We start from the raw sequence: 17,101 nt of genomic DNA, 5'->3' as shown, positions 1-17,101 counted from the left end.
TCTTAAGCACCAAGTGGCTACTATCACTCCCACTCTGCAGACAAAAGAAGTGAGATTCAGGAAGGTGGCGTAGCTTATCCAAATTGCCAGGCCTGGCTACTCCCAAGTGTGGCCCTTACCTTGCCACTGGGGGCCACCTGGGAGCTTCGAACCACACCAGCGCCTGGGCCGCCTGAGATTCTGACTTCCTCCTTGTGGGGTGGGACCCAACAGCTAGGAATGCCCCCACCCCCACCCCCAGCGATGCCGATGCGGGTCGGGGAGGGTCCAGTGGCCGGCCTCACCGTTGTGAAAGCCTCCGCAGGGTGTGTCCGTGCGAGCCCTGGCCTCCTGTGAGGCAGACTCTGGGTCAGGGCAAAAGCCCCAGGGGGGTCGCTAGCACACGCCTCCCCCTTCCCAGCTGCGGCTGCGCCACAGGCAGCGCCACCCACCACCCTGAGCTGTGTCCACGACAGGTGCTGTGTGAGGACCTTAGAGGGCTCTGCTACAAAGAATGCCAGCCTGGGACTGAGAAAACTAGTTTTTATTTGTCTGAAAGTCAGGCGGAGCAGTGTGGAGACCGGGAGGAGGGCCCGGAGAGTGTCCACGTGGCACAGGGCCGGGCTGGTCTAGAAGTTGTCCAGCAGGCCCAGGATGCGCTTCTGCTCGCTCTCCCGGAACTCCGGGCTCCGGCCGTCCCCGATGTTCTCTGCGTACTCTGGGGAGACAAGGCAGGGTTAGGTGTGAACCGGGGCAGGGGTCCATCATCTCGGGGTCAACTCCACACCCTTCCCTGAATCCCAGCTCCCACGGAGGCGCGTTGCTGTTCTAATGTCTCCTACAGCCCCCAACAGGGCGGCTGCACCAAACTCCTTGACTTTGTCTTTGAGGCCCTCAGTGAAAAGGGCCAACTCACCTTCCCCTGCTCACATTCCCCTCCCGGCCACACATTTACTTGCTCATTGTCCCACACACATACAGTGTGGGCGCCCACTGTGGGCAGCACTGTTCCCGACAAGTGGTCCGCAGAGCACACCCCGACTAGCGGCCTCAGCATCACGCAGGAACTCACTGGAAGGGCGACCCGGGGCCCGGCAGTCTGTCTGAACAAGGCCTCCCGGTGATGCTGGTGCTGCTCAAGTCCCAGAACCACTGTCTGAGGCAATGGGGGTAAAGTCATGACGGAAGGAGACGAAAAGCTCCATTCTGGTGGAGCCCCCGTTTTAGTGGGGGAAACACACCATGTAAATAAAACATCGAGGGTGGTGGTCAGAGACTCACACGAACGGGAGGTCTGATGAAAGAGCCGAAGGGGCAAGTTAGCAGAGGGACACCCAGTGCAGGGGAGCTTGCTCGGTCCGGAGCTCAGAGCCCGGGATGGGGCTGGGCCCAGATCCTGCGGGGACCGTGGCCGCTGTACAACGTCTCCATCACAGGCCGGACTTCCGGTTTGTCCTCGCCTGTGCGCACTCCCACTGGACTGGAGCTTCTCTAAGGTAGGGGCTCTGCCTTACTTTCCACCACATCCCCCAGTCCCAGCAGGGCCTGGCTGAGAGCCCACTGTCAGTCTGGTGTGGCGAGTAACAGGGCAGTCGGGCAGGAGGACGGCCCACTGCGTCAGACCATGGCTCCCAGACTGGAGCTGCCAGAGACAGAGCAATGGAGACCGCCCTGGTAAGAGGCTTTTGCATAATAAAACATCTCCAGATCCCAATCTGACAAAGCCCAGGGAGAGAGGAGAAGGTGTGCAACCGTTCCCCCTCCCTCCTCACAGGGGAAATAATCTTGCTCCTGCCACTTCTTCATTTCTCCTCCTTCCTCTTTATTACTTTGGACATGTGCAGGAAAACGGGGTTTGGGATTCAGACCCGTGCCAGCTGTGTCTCCCCCCGGAAATCACTCTTTTCTGTTAGGCCCATCCATCACCTCCAATAGCAAATGGCTGTGATGCCGTCTGCTAGGGCCCCTAAAGGAGAGGGCTGGGTGATGGGAGAACAGGAACGGCGGCGGGAAGGCTGTGGGGCTGCAGGTGAGTGCTATCTCTTACTCACTTGTGAATGACCTAGCTGCTGCCCCAGGAGAAAGAGAAATGACCATTACAGCATTGAATACCCCCAGGGGCATGATCTGGAAGCTAGAGGCTTAATGGATTGAACTAACACTTTGCTCTGCTAATGTACTCGCAGACCCTGGAGGGAAGGAAGTGGAGGAATAGTCTGATCCTTTGGGGCAGTGATTTCCCAAGTACAGCCAGCCTCCCTGGAGGGACCTAATCTCTTTCTAGGTACACACACAGTAGAGGAAACCAGAGTTTGCATAAACCTCCTTGTTGGATCACCTCTGCCAAGGCCTTAGGAACAAACACCTGCCCCTCCTGTACACGAGCACCGGTCCCCAGGGCTGGTCCCCCCTGCTGCTCCCTCTGGCTACAGTCGGGGAGGAAACAAAGCCGGAGGGCCTGCTCTCTGGAAATGGGCCGTGAAGGGAGCCAGCTCAGCATGGGGGGCGGGGGGGGGGGGGTGCCTCTCACGGAGTGGAATGGAAACCCACATGCAGTAAGCACTGATGGGTGCCAGGCACTTATAGACGCTGTCTCATTTAATCTTCGCAGCAGTCCTACCAGGCAAAGAAAGCCATCTGTTTACAGGTGAGGAGACTGAGATTTACTAGAGCCAGAGCGATCTGCCCACGTGTGGAAGGGCACAGGAGCCGAAACTCGAAGCCCAGGACATGTGTGAGTGGTGAAGGGCCCGTGAAAGCCATCGGGGTGGAGCCGGTCTCCAAGGCGGCATCGCCTTACCGCAGTGGTATCCTGCCCTGCGCGTTTCCCATGTTGTGGGGACAGCTGTGAGCACTCATGGCGCCCAGCAGGGCACTGCATCTGGCTGCAAAGCTAAGACTCTAGAGGGAAGGACCTGTATGCAGGGACCTCAGGGGGCACATAGGCAGAGTGGGTCACTGAGGCTGCAGCCTTTCAGCCAGGTCACCACATGTCAGAACTGGCAGGGCTGGTCGTGAGCCAGGCCCACACGCAGCGTGACAAGCCCCCAGGTCTCCCCCACTGCCCCAGCAGCTGGTATCAACTGAGGGGTGCCTCGCCTGCCCCTCACCCCTGAACCGTCACCCCTCCTCATTCTCTGTCTTGGAGTAGAATCCTATTTGGAGCAAATCTTGGTGGTAGCAGCCACCTCTTGTTATTATGGCTGCTGCAGCGGTTTATAAATATTGAACAGACTCCTCCCAGAGGTCTTAGGAAAGAGTTCTCTTTGCTGCGTGTGTATGTGTGTGTAAGTGTGTGTGGAAGAGAGGAGGAGAGGAAGAGAGAATGCAGGAGAGAGATGCTAGAAGGGAGGAGAACCACGGGGCGGGGTGAGAGGGGGCGGGGGGAGGGGGCGAGAGGAAGAGAATGAGCTGGGCACACATCCACTCCCTCCTCCACTTCCCCATCATTTTCAAATAACAAAGGCTTTGCGGGAGCTGAAAAGAGGAAGCAGTGCTGAACGCATAAATATTAAAGCAAACTTTGGACAGCAGGTTTACTATTCAGACACGGAGTACAAGCTGTTCTGTTGATGTTAAAGGGGAGAGGGAGGGGCACCGGGGCTGGTGAAGACCTATCTTCCCCAGCAGGGACCCGGACCTGGGCTCACCAGCCAGGTTCTGATCACTGACCCTGAAACCCATATGCTCACCCTTTAAGAGATGCGGGAGGAAGAGGAAGGGGAGAGATGAGGAATCCCAGTATTTCCATATCAAAACACTTGAAGACACGGAAACAATCACAAAATAGAAACTGAGAAAGGCCTCAAGTCTATCGGGGACTCTCGCACAAAATGATGAATATGGAGGGTCTGATGTCACGGCTCTCGGGGGCGGGCATTTCACTGGGGCAAAGGATAGCACTAAAATGAAACCCACTGACAAAGAAAGGAAACTACCCTCCGCTCACAATGTGAGCAGGGTCCGCAGGGTCCTGTTCTCTGAGTCCTGAGGACATTTCAGCTGGTTGGAGAAGCATCCCCTCCCCTCCGACCCCGAACCAGGCCCCCAGGGAGTCTGGGCCGGGTGCAGGGCCTGCCCGAGTCTGAGTCTGGGCTGCTGCCAGCCCCAGGCCGCAGGATTAGGCCCAGGAAGGGAAGGGAGAGCCTCCATGCACTGACCACACACTCTATTCCTGGTCCCCAAATGCATGTCCACCTTGGCCTTCCTGTGAGGCATCTCCCCTTTAGGTTTGGCTCTCACAGAGGAGGAAGCCCAGGCTCAGACACGCTCCCCAGCTCGCCCAAAGTTACAGAGAGCCAGGGTTCACGCTGCCCTGAGCTGCCCCGTTATGCTTACTGCGGGGTTAGCCCGAGACTAGCCAGTCGAGGAAGCTGGCATTACCAGGCAGGCACTGTGTGTGGCCATCGGGCAGTGCTTTCCACACTGTACCCCCCCATTCCCACAGCACCCTTCTGAGGTGAGATCCCATCTTAAGAGGTGAAAGGCCTGCGGCTCAGAGAGGGGAAGCAGCTGCCCAAGGCGAACCCACAGGCCTTCCTCAGGTCCCGGCGGCCACCGAAGCCACGACCTGGTGCAAATCACATGCACGCCAACACGTGTCAAAAGATAAACACTGTCAGCTTCTGCAGCCCTGAAACCACGGAGGAAAAGCGCAGGCTGCCGAAAGCCCCAAACCAATATGGAAATACATGTTTATGAGCTTCTAAGAGATTTCAAGCCATAAAGAACACAAGCAAGTCAAAGGGCCAGGAGCCAGTTTCTGAAAGCGCGTGGAAGTCTGGCTCGGTCTTCCCGTCACTGGCGAAGAAGCCTGGAGCCAGCCATCCTCCACGCTTTCCTCTGCAAATAGCTTGGCACCCACATCCCCTCCTCACAGCTTTCCCCAGTGACCAAAAGCACTTAGAAGCGTCAGCGGCCTCCATGGTAACTCTTGGCACAAGAATTTATACTGAAAAGTATCCCCAGGTCGCAGCTCCTACTCCATGCCCAAGGAGATGACCACTCAATCTCTGCGCCTGCCAGTGGGGTCCTTCACTTGCTTTAAGAAGCCACCCCCTCACTTAGTTGCCAACTTCACAGAATGAGACAGAATGTGCAGGGTGGCTGCGGGGGCTGGGGGTGGCCGGGGAGCGGGGGAGTGAGTGAGTGTGGGTAGAGCTGCAGGACTGTGGGATAAGGGAGAGTTATGTGGACAGACGGTGGTGATGGCTGCAACAGTTAAAACGGTGAATCTTAATAGAGACGAATTTCACCACAATTAAAAAAGAAACAGCAAGCGGCTCCTCTGGGCAGCACTCAAAGCTCCCTTTAGTCTCCAGCAGAAGGGACTGTGCCTTGTGGTTCCCACTGCAGTCTGAGCGCGGACTTGTCATTCTGCTTCGTGCTGTGGTTGGTTACTTCTCCTGAGATGGGGCTGTATTCCCTGGGGATGGGACCCCCTCCATGTCTCATTCATGTGTTAGATGCCCACCAAGTTCCCCGCGATGCCAAGTGGGTGTTCTGCACAGGTAAACACCTGACTTTCTTTTCTTCAAAGGCTGTAGGAGTGCAGCAGCCGACCGACACAGTTAGAGCATCCTTCGTGCCAGGTGGACCAAGGCTGGGTATGGAAGTGAGTCTGGACCCACTTTCCAACATTAAGAGTGACTTGGGTAATGGCCCTGCCTCCCCTTAGCTTCAGACTCTTGGTTTCCCTACCTGCAAAATGGAAGTTGCAATCCTGCTTTTTGGGGCTATTGTGAGGACCAGAGAATATACACTAAAAGCCCGGCACAGAGGGTATGCTCAGGAGTGGCCACTCTACCTACTGTGGTTCTGCATTTCTGGAACGCACAAAAAAGCCTGAAGCCCCACCCCAGCATGCACCCCCAGTGAGCATGAGCTGAGTCCCCTCTCTGCGCCAGCCAGCAGCCGGGCACCAGGACAGGACAGGCAGGAAGACCGTCACTGCCCTTGCGGAGCACGGTCTGACCTGCCCTCCAAGAGCGAAGACACGGCTGTCCCCATGTGGGCACCATGGTCTCAGTCCCAGAGCGGCTACCAGTCCCGAAGAAGGCGGGTCTTCAAGCGCACTGAGTAAGCAGTCGCATAAAGAGGGACTTTAATGAGCTGTCAATTACTGCCGGTTCCCCTGGCACCCCCAGCAGAAGAGGAGGAAGAAGATCCCCAGAGAGAGGACCCAACTATTACAGGAAAAGGCCCCTGCTGGGCTTGCCTCATCAGCGCTTTCCTGAGACCTCAAGGGATACATCAGCTGTCATCCTGCCAGCAAAACTTAGGAAATATATAGGCCATAAAATCAAAGAAAGAAGCTTGCATCTAATTAGTATGTTAGAAAAAAAGGAAGCAACCCAAACTGAAAAACAAAATTAAAATCAAAGAGGACAGACTGATGAGCTGGTTTTCTTTATGAGGTTTTTTGCGTGTGTGCTCTGTGATGGAAGGAAGGGAGGGAGGGAGGGAAGGCTTTTTAAGAGGTGGGCCTGAGCACAGCCCAGCCCCCAGCCCCACTGCTGCCCTGAGGGTGCTCACCGCACCTGCTCAGGGGTGCAGAGAGGCAGGCCACATGCGAGGATCCACCACACAACTCTGCAAGCAGATGGGCTCCCCCCCGGGCAGGTGTGAGCCGGGCAGGGGCATGCAGTGCGAGGGAGGTGGAGAACTCTTACCTTTCATCTGAACAGAACTTTCAAATATTTTTTGAAGGTTTTATTCATTTATTTTTAGAAAGAGGGGAAGGGAGGGAGAAACACCGGTGTGCAAGAGATACATCCATTGGTTGCCTCTAGCATGCCCCCAGCTGGGGACCTGGCCTGCAACCCAGGCATGGGCCCTGACTGGGAATCGAACCGGCGACCTTTTGCTTCACAGGCCAGCACTCAAGCCACCGAGCCACACTAGCCAGGGCTAGAGAGCTTTCTCTGTTTAGTGGTCAGTATCCTGTGGGGGCCTCTTTGACCTGGGCAATGGCGTCCAATCTCCTGAGCTCTAGTGCGGACGCCCACTGCTTTCCGCTGCAGCCACTACCCGTCCGCCCAGACTCACTTTGCACCTGCCAGAGCTCAAGAGCCGCGCCCAGCACACTCCCAACCCCACCCAACGCCCCAGCCTCCGCACCCTTGCTTGGCCCCCGCTCATGTGGCCAGGGTTCTTGTGAAGGCCACCGACGTGCTCTGGGACCCCACGGTATAGCCTGTGCCTCCGGTACTGCTCCCCACTCCTCCCCGGGCACACTGTTCATCGTTCCCACAGCACTCATCGCGTTGTAACTACTTTAGAGTACCTTTCCCCACGAGACTGGGAACGCCTCAAGGGCAGGGTTCTTGCTCACTCTTTATTGCATCTCTAGTACTGGACACAGAGCCGGGACCGGCAATGCTCCCTGAGTGGCTGAGGAAACGTGTGTTTCATTAGCTTGTGCCACGGCCAGTGGGTACCTATCTAGGTCCCCAGGAGGCTGTGAACTCCAGGAGGGCGGGTGCTGAGTGGCACCTTAGTAGCCAGTGTGTAGCACTTCTCGCCCTGGGGAGGGTCTCAGTAAACATTTGCCAGTTTAAATTCGCACAGGGTTAGGGTTTAATTCAACAATGTTTAAAATGTTCATCGGGTTCCCACTGTGTGCCTGGCATGGCCCTAGGTGCTGAGAAGACATGGTGAATGAGCCAGACAATGTCCCTACATCAAGGAGCTTGCATTTTCATGTATAAGACACACAGAACGAGTAAACAAGGACATAAATAAAAACAATTACAGATCCTGATAAGGGCTGGGAAGAAAACAAACTGGGTACTGTGACGGGAAGTAACATATGGAGAGAAGTGGAAGGATTCAAGATTGAGCTTGGAGGCAGGACTGGCAGGGTCACTAGTGGGTTGGCTGCGAAGAGTGATGGGGGGGAACCCGAAGGGCTGGACCCCAGTCCAGAGGGATGGGTCTGCGGGTCTGGACAGAGGAGGGAACGAAGGTCACAGGAGAGAGGAACAAGGGTAGGGACTGAGCACGACTTCTGTGCAGGCCATTCACCGGCTCGGGTGCTCACCCAGCACTCCGTCAGCAAGTCACCGCTCAGCATCCGGGACGTGCCGGCACTCTGCTAGGCACCGGCGGCAGGGAGGAGGGGGAAGGGGGCAGAATAAACCATGACCAGAAGGAAACAAAGGCAGGCTCACAACAGAGGATTCTGAATAACCTAAGGTATATGTGTTACATGTGTTAGGGTTTCAGAAAGCAAAGCCCACTTACTACGCCCATTAAAAACACTTCTTTCTCCGAAGATCACTGTTTTGATTACAGGGACGGAGGTGTATGGAGAAGCCTAAATGCAAGAGAGTAGAGCTCAGAGTAGTAAAAAGCAAATGGCATTTAAAGGCTAGAGTTGCAAATCACCACAGCTACACCCCAGGGAGGAGGCGGCATGACACTGAGCAGTTAATTCGTGTGAGTGTGACACCAAGGCCGAGACGGGAGCACCCAGATGCCACCGTGGAAGGCAGGTCCTGGGCAGGTTCCTGAGCACGTTCCCCCCTTCTTCTTTCTCTGAGAGGACTCCAACACCTCCTTTGCTCCACCTGCAAAACGGGCGCCACCCACCCGCCATTTCCGCCTGCCTGGCAGCGCTGTGCTGACCACGTGGTTTCCGGTCCCCGGGCCACGCCTCCACTCCCACTGTCCCTCCCTTCCGGAGTGTCCTTGTCCAGGCCTTTAAGACCCAGCTCAGTGCTGCTCCTGTCACAGGGCTTCCCATGGGATTTTAGCCACGTCTCACTTACAACGATGATGATGCTAATTATCACAACATTTCATAAACCTCATTATAGCTAACACTTACTGAGAAGTTCTTAAGGGTCAGATATTTTCCACATATCATCTCATTTAATCCTCTCACCCATTTTATGAGGTCACAGAGCAATCAGGTAACTTGCCCAAGGTAACCCAGTTCTAGGGGCCACACTCCCCAGCCCCAGGGCTCTTGACTTCTCTTCACAACTATCTGCACATTCGCCTCCCACCTGCGACAGGAGTTATAGCCACTTACGGGCAAATGCTCTGCGTACATATAGCCTAATCCCTCACCTTAGAAATGGGCAGAACAAGGGCCAGAGAGAGAAAATGATTTGCCTGCCATTACTCAATCCATCCTGACTCTCTCTTAAACCTGGTTTATCAGTACTATACAGACCGACATGGGCCTCTATCCGCCATGTGCACTAGTCTGTGCTAAGTGGCCCGAAAGCAGAGATGCATCACAGCGCTCAGCTCAGGCACCCTGTCTGGTGACCGAGAGCTTGCTCACTGCCTGGAGGCCCCTCGAGAGCCACGCCGCCTGAGTCAGGACCAGCCAAAGACGATACGGCTTTTGAAGGACTTGCTAGGGCAAGAAGGGGAAACTTGTATGACTGAGCCAGGCACCAGACTAGACACTGTTATGTAGTAAGTGTCTCGTGAACCTCTGCAAAATTTCTGCTGGGTCATGCTCACCGCCGGGGGCAGGCAGGGCTCAGACCGAAGGCAGGCATGTTCTTCCTCTTATACCACACACCCAAGTTCACTGCCTTCTGGCCTGCATAACTCCAAGTATTTCTGGTTACTTCTTGTTTTTATGTCCTTAGAAAGCAATTTCCTTCTACTACATGCAGTTTAGAACTAAATTTTTTTTTTCTTACTTTACCTTAAAAATTTTTTTAAATGACTATTTCCAAGCTCTAGTGCTTCTTGTTTGTTATACGTTTTTTCAATTCTGGAACCGGAGGGTCAGAGGTAGGTAACAACTAGGTTAGCCTATGGTCCTCTGACAACGATGCTCTGGTCACAGTCGCCTGGTCACAGTCGCCTGGACAACACACTTAAGCTTTCAAGGCAGAGAATGCTGCGCCCCAAATCCCGGGGACACCGAGTCACAAAGAAAGCACCATCCGATCCCCCAAAGCCCCGGACACAAGCAACGGCCAACTCACCCTTGATGATGTGCCTCACAATCTTGATGGAGCTTCCTCTCATGTTCAGGATCTGGTGAACCCTCTGACGAATCTAGTGGGGGGGGGTGCGGGCAGTGAAAGGAGAAGTATCACTCGTCTCGGCACACACCCGAATACACCGCAGTGCAAGCATTCACCTCACCCCCATCCCTGAAAAAGAGGGCCCGTTTGGAGTGAAGGGATGCAAGGGGCGTGGGAGCCACCTCTTTCTCTGAGAGTCTCTACCTAAACAGGTGGCAAGGAAGGAGGCAGGGACAGACAGGCCCGTCCCGGGGAAGCGCCCCTACCTGGGGGACATTGGCATTGCAGATCTCCGCCATGATGTAGCAGATGTGCTGGAGCACGAAGAGCCCCGCGTCCAGGCGCCGCAGGTAGAACTCGTCCTCGATGTCGTTGTCAATGATTTCCCCTCGCCGGACCATGTCCTGGACGTGAACGAGTATTTGGAAACAGTCAGCGGAGTAAGGAAGTCTAGGCTTCTAGTCCACCCATCACACCCGAGAGACTGGTGACAACAACAAAGCAACAAAAGAAAACCCCTCCCCCCTGATTTATCTCCTCTTGTTCTAATGTCTTCCTCATGTTCTTACTGTTAATGGAGACGAGGCGCCCAGGGAGAAAAGAGTAAAGCCTTTTTTTCCCTATATGAGTCAAGGCCAAAATGATCTCATCCACAATTTCACCAAAAAAAATATGCTGACAGGGTCACAAATCTCAGCTACCTGAGAGTGAGTTTCCACTCACTCTTTACTCTTTGGTTCTGTTCTCCATAAACCACCTCTCTACATCAGACCTTAACTCTCTCTTCCAAAATCGACCCAAACACAGGGGAGAGAGTCCCCTTTCTCCACTAGTCTGTCTTGGAACCCGGTGAAATCGACGGCACATGTGCCCAACTTCCGTCTGTGTGTCACTTTGGGCTTCCGTTTTATCAGATGCAAATGCTGCCAACCTTCCCATCTCACTTCGTAAGTCCCCACGCCTCAGGCCAGAGCCCTAACAGTCTCTTCCTAAATCTCTGAAACCCTAGACCTGTCAGACTCACTGTCCCCATATCTATTCCTCTCTAGTCCACTCAGTTTTTTAAAGCTTTATCGAGATGCAATCCACACACCAGGCGATTCACCCACCTAACACGTACCACTGAATGGCTACAGTGCATTCAGAGCGGTGCGGCCATCACCCCGACCGCCCCACTGAAACAGCTTCATCGCCCCTCCCTCCCCCTGGAGCCAGCTCTGCCAAGACAGCTCTTCTCCCGACCCAGGGCCTTCACCGCCTTCCTTCCTGGGGACTCTGGGGTACCCCTCAAGCCAACACTGTTTTTAAGCAACCTCTGCCTCAGAGCCCTCCCTGACTACTTAAGGCTCACAGCGCCTCCTTTCCAAACCCAGGTGCACTCTTGACGAGCCGCTTCACTGCGTGACCTGTCCTTGCGCACCACACGCACAGCCACCTCGGCCACCATCGGCTCCCTGTTTCTACGCCTCCCTTTACCTCCCGAGGCCAGACTGTGCGCTCTGTGAGAGCAGGCACTGATCTTGTCCTCATACTCCCAGCTCAGCGCACACCCACGCCGGAATGAAAGGAAAAAGACACATCTATGTGTGGGGCTGTCAGCTTTCGGAAGAGCCGGGCGAGGGACGCAGACTTCCCCGAGACGACAGGTGCTCACCGCAAGCTTCTGATGACAACAATCCATTCCTTAATTCTGTCAGTAGTTTTACGGCCATGGTTGTCCTCCGACAACTGGGGCTTGTGTCACTGACGGCCGCCCTGGGGACTCTGCTCTCCACTCTTCCAAACTCGAAGGACTTACCACAATGGCCATCCATCTCCAACAAGAATCCTTCAGAGACTATTTAGACGCAGATAATGCACATTTTTATTTGCCCAGGGGGCCAGCCCGTAGCAACACAAGGCTACTTTTCATCCCGTTCCTAAGGGCCTCTGTCTAGGAGGCAAAGTGAGGCTGCAGACTCGCCAGGCTCTGCCCTGCCGGACAGATCACGGCCTCCAATCCCGAGCTTCATTTACTAGCAAATTCCTTGGTAATCTGGTAACAGTGTTAATGTTATGAGCATCATCAGGACTGATGTTCGTGAGGTAGCACTGGACTGACGTCCAAGGAGTTTAAAACAGAAGAGCCTCTTTAGTTTCTCATTTACGCCCAACCATAACTTCCTGCTCAAGGACTCCGACGCGTTTGGCAGCTTGGGCACCGGAAGGAAAATTACCCCTGACTTCCATTCAGGCAAAATGCATTTGCTGCTCACACTTTACATTTCTATAATGTTGTAGAGTTTAGGGCTGTTATATATGTGGCCCTTACTACCAGATATAAAGGGAGCAAAAAAGGGATTATTAATCCCATCGTGCAAATCAGAATCTAAGGCACTCGGAGGTTAAGTAAATGGCTCATAATTACAGAATCTTCAGTTGCCAGAGCATGGACTCCCTGGCGACAGGAAGCCTGTCCGATTCTCTCCGAGGTGAAAAAGAGGAACGTGCTGCGAACGTTCAGACCCCTGCCCTGCTTAGTGCTGTGGCCAGGATGCCAGTCTCACATCCAGTGAAGCAGAAAAAGGAGGAGCACGGGGGTAGGGGGTCTTGGTCTTGATCACCAAGGAAGGGGCTGAATGTCTGTCTGGGGAGGCCACAGGGACACAGGAAATGACCCAGAAGTAAAGGGTTACATACAGTGCGCCCACAAGTTACAAATAATTCCAAGAGGTGGGTGCTGATCAGGGCTGGTTAAGATGTTAGGGCACCTGGGAAGAGGGGACTTCGGGGTAGAGTTTCGAGGCTGCTGATGGGCAGGCTGGGCAGAATGAATGCTCTGACAGCGAAGGCCTTCCCGTGCTCTAAGGCCTCGGGGACGCCTTCCGCTGTCCCGATTGCTGCTCACTAGTCCCACCCGTGCCCCCCTGCTCTGCCTCCTTGCCTTTGATGGTGATGTTGGTATTCTCCCCCGCCCCACTTCCACCGTCCCCCGATCTCTATCACAACATAAAGTCTAAAATGTGATATTCCTTACAAAACTTCTCCTGAGATCTTTGAAAAACTTTTCAAAGGTTTCCAACTAAATGTGATTTTTTCAGTCCTTGAAACTCCCAAGCCCTGGGTTTGTACCTCTTTCATGGGGCGCCCCCCAGAGGCTGCCCTGTGGCCGCCCTTCAGGCGTGTGCCTCTTTCCTGTGCTGGTCCCTGAAAACAAGTCGTGTCTCACCCGTATTTGTTCTCTAGAAAGCACCGTGCGTGCTGTTTTTGCGTAGTAGGCTCTTGGAAAGCCTTTGTTAAACAGGACTCACGGCAGAAGTTAAGCGCCATTCAACGAGCGCGTGTGCAGACTCGTGTGGATGAGGCGGAAGAGGAAGCACTGGGAAACTGTGAGGGACGGTACCCTTGAAGCGAGCTGGTGGGTGGCTGAAATGCTGGCCAGAGGAGTGAGAGACGACGGGAGCGGACTGCACTGCACAGGAAAACGTCATGAACAAGAACGTGCAACCGCCTGCATGATGGACAGGTGGCTTGAGCACTGAGAGGCAGGCAGAGGCCACGAGGTCAATGGGTGAGAGAGGCAGACAAGATAGGGAAGAGGAGAGGGAAGGAGATGAGCCCCTTAGAGGTCTGCACACCTGGGAACTGGGAGTGGAACACACTCGTTCACCTACCCGAGACCTAACTATGGCCCAGGTGTTATACAATGGGCTGGGACCAGCAAAGATAAATACAACAGTTCACACAAGCAAGGAGATTACAGTCTAATGAGGTTAACGAATGGGAACAAACTGTTTTTTTAAAAATGTATTAATGGCTATTACAAGGTCTTCTCAAACTGCACTGAGTGTTGTGGGGACCCACGAGATGGATGGACTGACTGTCTAGAGAAGCCAGGACAGTTCAAGGAGAATGCAACATTTGAGCTGGATCCTAAAGGGGTTTGAAAGCTGGAGAGCATTCCATGCAGAGGAATAAGAGCACAAATAAAGGCATAGAAAACTCAAGTTGTCCGGCGTAGGAGAGAACAAGGCAATATCACTATCACTGAGAGGAAAAAAGAATACGTATGTATACACACATACACGCGTGATTATCAGATCCTAGCTAGCAACAGATGACATTATTTTTTTCTTTACAATTTTTTCCTTTCCTATATTGATTCTAGAGAGAGGGGAAGGGAGGGAGAACGATAGGGAGAGAAACACTGATTGGTCGCCTCTTGCGTGCACCCTCACTGGGGGACTGAACTCACAACCCAGGCATGTGCCCGACCGAGATTAAACTGGACACCTCTTGGTTTGCAAGACCACACCCAACCAGCTGAGTCACCCGGGCCAGGGCATACCCATTGTGACTGATTACTACATACTAGGCATTGTGTGGGGCAGTCTGAGTGACAACCACTGTTACCGCCACCTATCTACCTAAGAGGGGCAGCCAGTGTTCACTGAGGGCTTATTAAGTGTCAGGCTGTGCTAAGTGCTTTGTATACACTTATTCCTCCTCACACACACTGGGAGGTAAGGATTATTATCCCCATTTGGATGAGGAAACTGACTCGGGCAGCGCAACCTCCCCAAGGCTAGTGGGCGGCAGACCAGGGTTCAACCCAAGTCTGCCCTTTTCACACTACCATGTTCACGCAGGAACAGACTTCAGAGTTGTCCAGAGAACAAAGGACGATGCCCAGTAAGAGTGGTAGGAAGGCTTAAGAATGGAGCTCGGCAAAATTAGGTTTCTCCAGTTAGGCCAGAAATGCCCCTGGTGATTTTTCCTTTTTCACCCTCTGCCCCACAGTCTGAGTTCCTCTTACCCAGGCAGACACATGCCCTCCCTTCCGGTCTCTCTAGATGCTGTCATCTACAAAGGGTCGACCCAAGAGAGCAATGCCAAACCCCATTTTCCCTCTTTCTTCAGAACTTCAACACTCTGACAGCGCTCAATTCAACATTCTACTTTTAGACACATGGTCGCATGATTTGAAAGTGAAATTTTCAAATGTAGATCTGAGATACAACTATAGCTCATCTCCAAGAAAGGCATCACCGTTGCTGCGTTGAACACGCACAGAAATGAAGTGGAGATTGGTTTCTAAGACAAAGTCACCACCCTGACAGCTTCAGAAGCATCTCAGAAACCAACAGACAGAGAAGGCGACTGCCGCCGGGACGGCACCTTATCCAGCCTGTGATGACTCCGCCGCCCGAAGGTTTACTGTTGAGTGCACTCTGGGAAGTGGAAACAAGCGTGCACTCCTCATTTAAAGGGAAATATTCAAAGCAGCAGGGTAGTTCCGTATCACTCTGATGAAAAATAAGAAACCCTGGGGACAGTTCTTTCAGGAACAACTTTTCAAGTTTTGGTCTATTGTAAAAAGAAGTGGGACGGCAAGTCGCCTTTATTACCCACTCCCGCTATTACTATGTGTGGACAGGCTCAGCTTATAAATGGATTAATAAACTGATCTTGGGACAAGGACCCGACGTGGTGCTTTGGGGAAGCATCTGTGTGTGAGGAAGGAGAACCAGACGGCAGGAAAGACTCCCCGGGGCGTCTGAAACTCCAAAACGGCTGCCGGCACAACTCAAATCCCGGTCATCTAGCTGGGACTCAGTCTCTGGAGAAGTAACGTTACGGTAACATAAAAGTTCCAGCAATTAAAAAAGTAAATCATCACACACTTCTCTCCACCCCATTACTTCCCCTGTAAAAGGCTCCCGAAGAACTAAAGGGGTCTGCTCCGGAGACTGACGGTTACGCACTAGTCACATGCAAGCAGACTTGCTTCACCAGTGGTGGGAGGAATGAATCACGCCCAGCGGACCGAGGAGAGACATTCCACAAGTGACTAGACGAAGGACTGAGTGAAGCCAGCCGGCCCACGCACAGATCAAACCTGCAGCCCAACCCCCTTAGCACAGGGCACTGAACCAATAGGCCACAAACGTGAATTCTAAAGAAGGTCTCCAACCTCCTTTGCCTTCTTTCACACTCGGGAGACTTTCTGATAGCACGAGAAACGTGCGTGTTAGATATCAGGACTTTTCTGAACTATGATATACGAATTCTACAAACAAGTTTCTCTGCCAAGGTAGGACAGGGCACCAACAAATGATCTCAGCTCTGACACTAACTTACTAGTGTCCTAGGCAAGTCATTTAACTTTCCTTGGCCTCAGCTTCTTCACTTGGAAATAAGAAGCCTGATCTGGCTGAGGGAAGGAGGGGAGGGTTGATTCTGAAGGTCAAGTCTAACCTAAGTAAGGGCTGTAGAGTACCACATTGGAAAGGGTTGGACGCTGAGTCGGAACAATGAAACCCATTAGCAATGTCCACCCTGGCTGCAGGATAGGGAGTGGTGGAGAGCTTCCCTTCGTCTTCCTTGACCTGGTGCTCTCGAACATCACCCTTAGCTTTGATAACCTGCGACAAATCTAGGAAGGAAGCACCTTCATAACCAAATGTTATCGATTTCTGCCTGTTTACGGGTGTCTGGCTAGACTGACACTGCGGACAGACAGAGCTCCCAGGCCCTCAGAAGACCCACTGTGACACGGGTGGCAAACACAAGGCCTGCGGGCCGAATCCGGCCCTCCACCTCATTATATCCCGCTCGGCACCTTGTTTCTACCCACAGTAGCGCCAAGCTCTCACTTAACTGTTAAGGAGCACTTACATTTATGTGCTCCTAAATTACATTCGGCCCTCTGAAGGCCACCAGAGGCTGATGTGGCCCCCGGTGAACATGAGTTTGACACCCCTGCACTATGAGAAACGCCTCACATAGGAGACGACTCAACAGAACACGATGATCAGCGCTGACAATTAGCTCATCTTCTGATTAATAAATTAGACTCACCTGTAAGAAACAGACACCCTCTGGACCTGCCTTCACATCACACAGGCCATTTTAAAACAATGTGAGCCCATCAGGTGCTCTAACGAGGGAAATACGACGAGCGGAGATTGAAGGGAAACTCCGAACATCCGCACCGACTAAAGTATTGTAAACATGGCTCACTCTACAGAATTTCAGAGTGAAAAATCTACCTATACGGGGAATTGTACTTGAAACAAGACAGGAGAGTTAAGACGTAAAGGAAGTCTCCCTCGAATGAGTTCATTCACCTTGCACATTGGAAA

At 53.2% G+C, this 17,101-nt stretch overlaps 1 protein-coding gene across 2 annotated transcripts in view; it reads right to left on the bottom strand.

The window, feature by feature from the left end:
* Positions 1-505: 505 nt before the first annotated feature.
* Positions 506-17,101, bottom strand: part of CTNNBL1 (catenin beta like 1) — a 150,217-nt gene continuing 133,621 nt past the window's right edge. For both annotated transcript variants that reach the window (XM_037044034.1, XM_037044035.1), the window contains 3 exons: positions 10,244-10,381; positions 9,936-10,008; positions 506-697 (listed from right to left, as the gene is read on the bottom strand). In XM_037044034.1, the coding sequence (XP_036899929.1) occupies positions 609-697; positions 9,936-10,008; positions 10,244-10,381 (300 nt within the window). In that variant the 3' untranslated portion in view covers positions 506-608. The remainder of the gene's footprint in view (positions 698-9,935; positions 10,009-10,243; positions 10,382-17,101) is intronic.

This window comes from Sturnira hondurensis, unplaced genomic scaffold (assembly GCF_014824575.4).
Source record: "Sturnira hondurensis isolate 20B ecotype Veracruz unplaced genomic scaffold, ASM1482457v3 Scaffold0004136, whole genome shotgun sequence".
Lineage (NCBI taxonomy): Eukaryota > Metazoa > Chordata > Mammalia > Chiroptera > Phyllostomidae > Sturnira > Sturnira hondurensis.
Note: the sequence above shows the minus strand (reverse complement) of the source record. Positions and strands in the feature narration are given on the sequence as shown.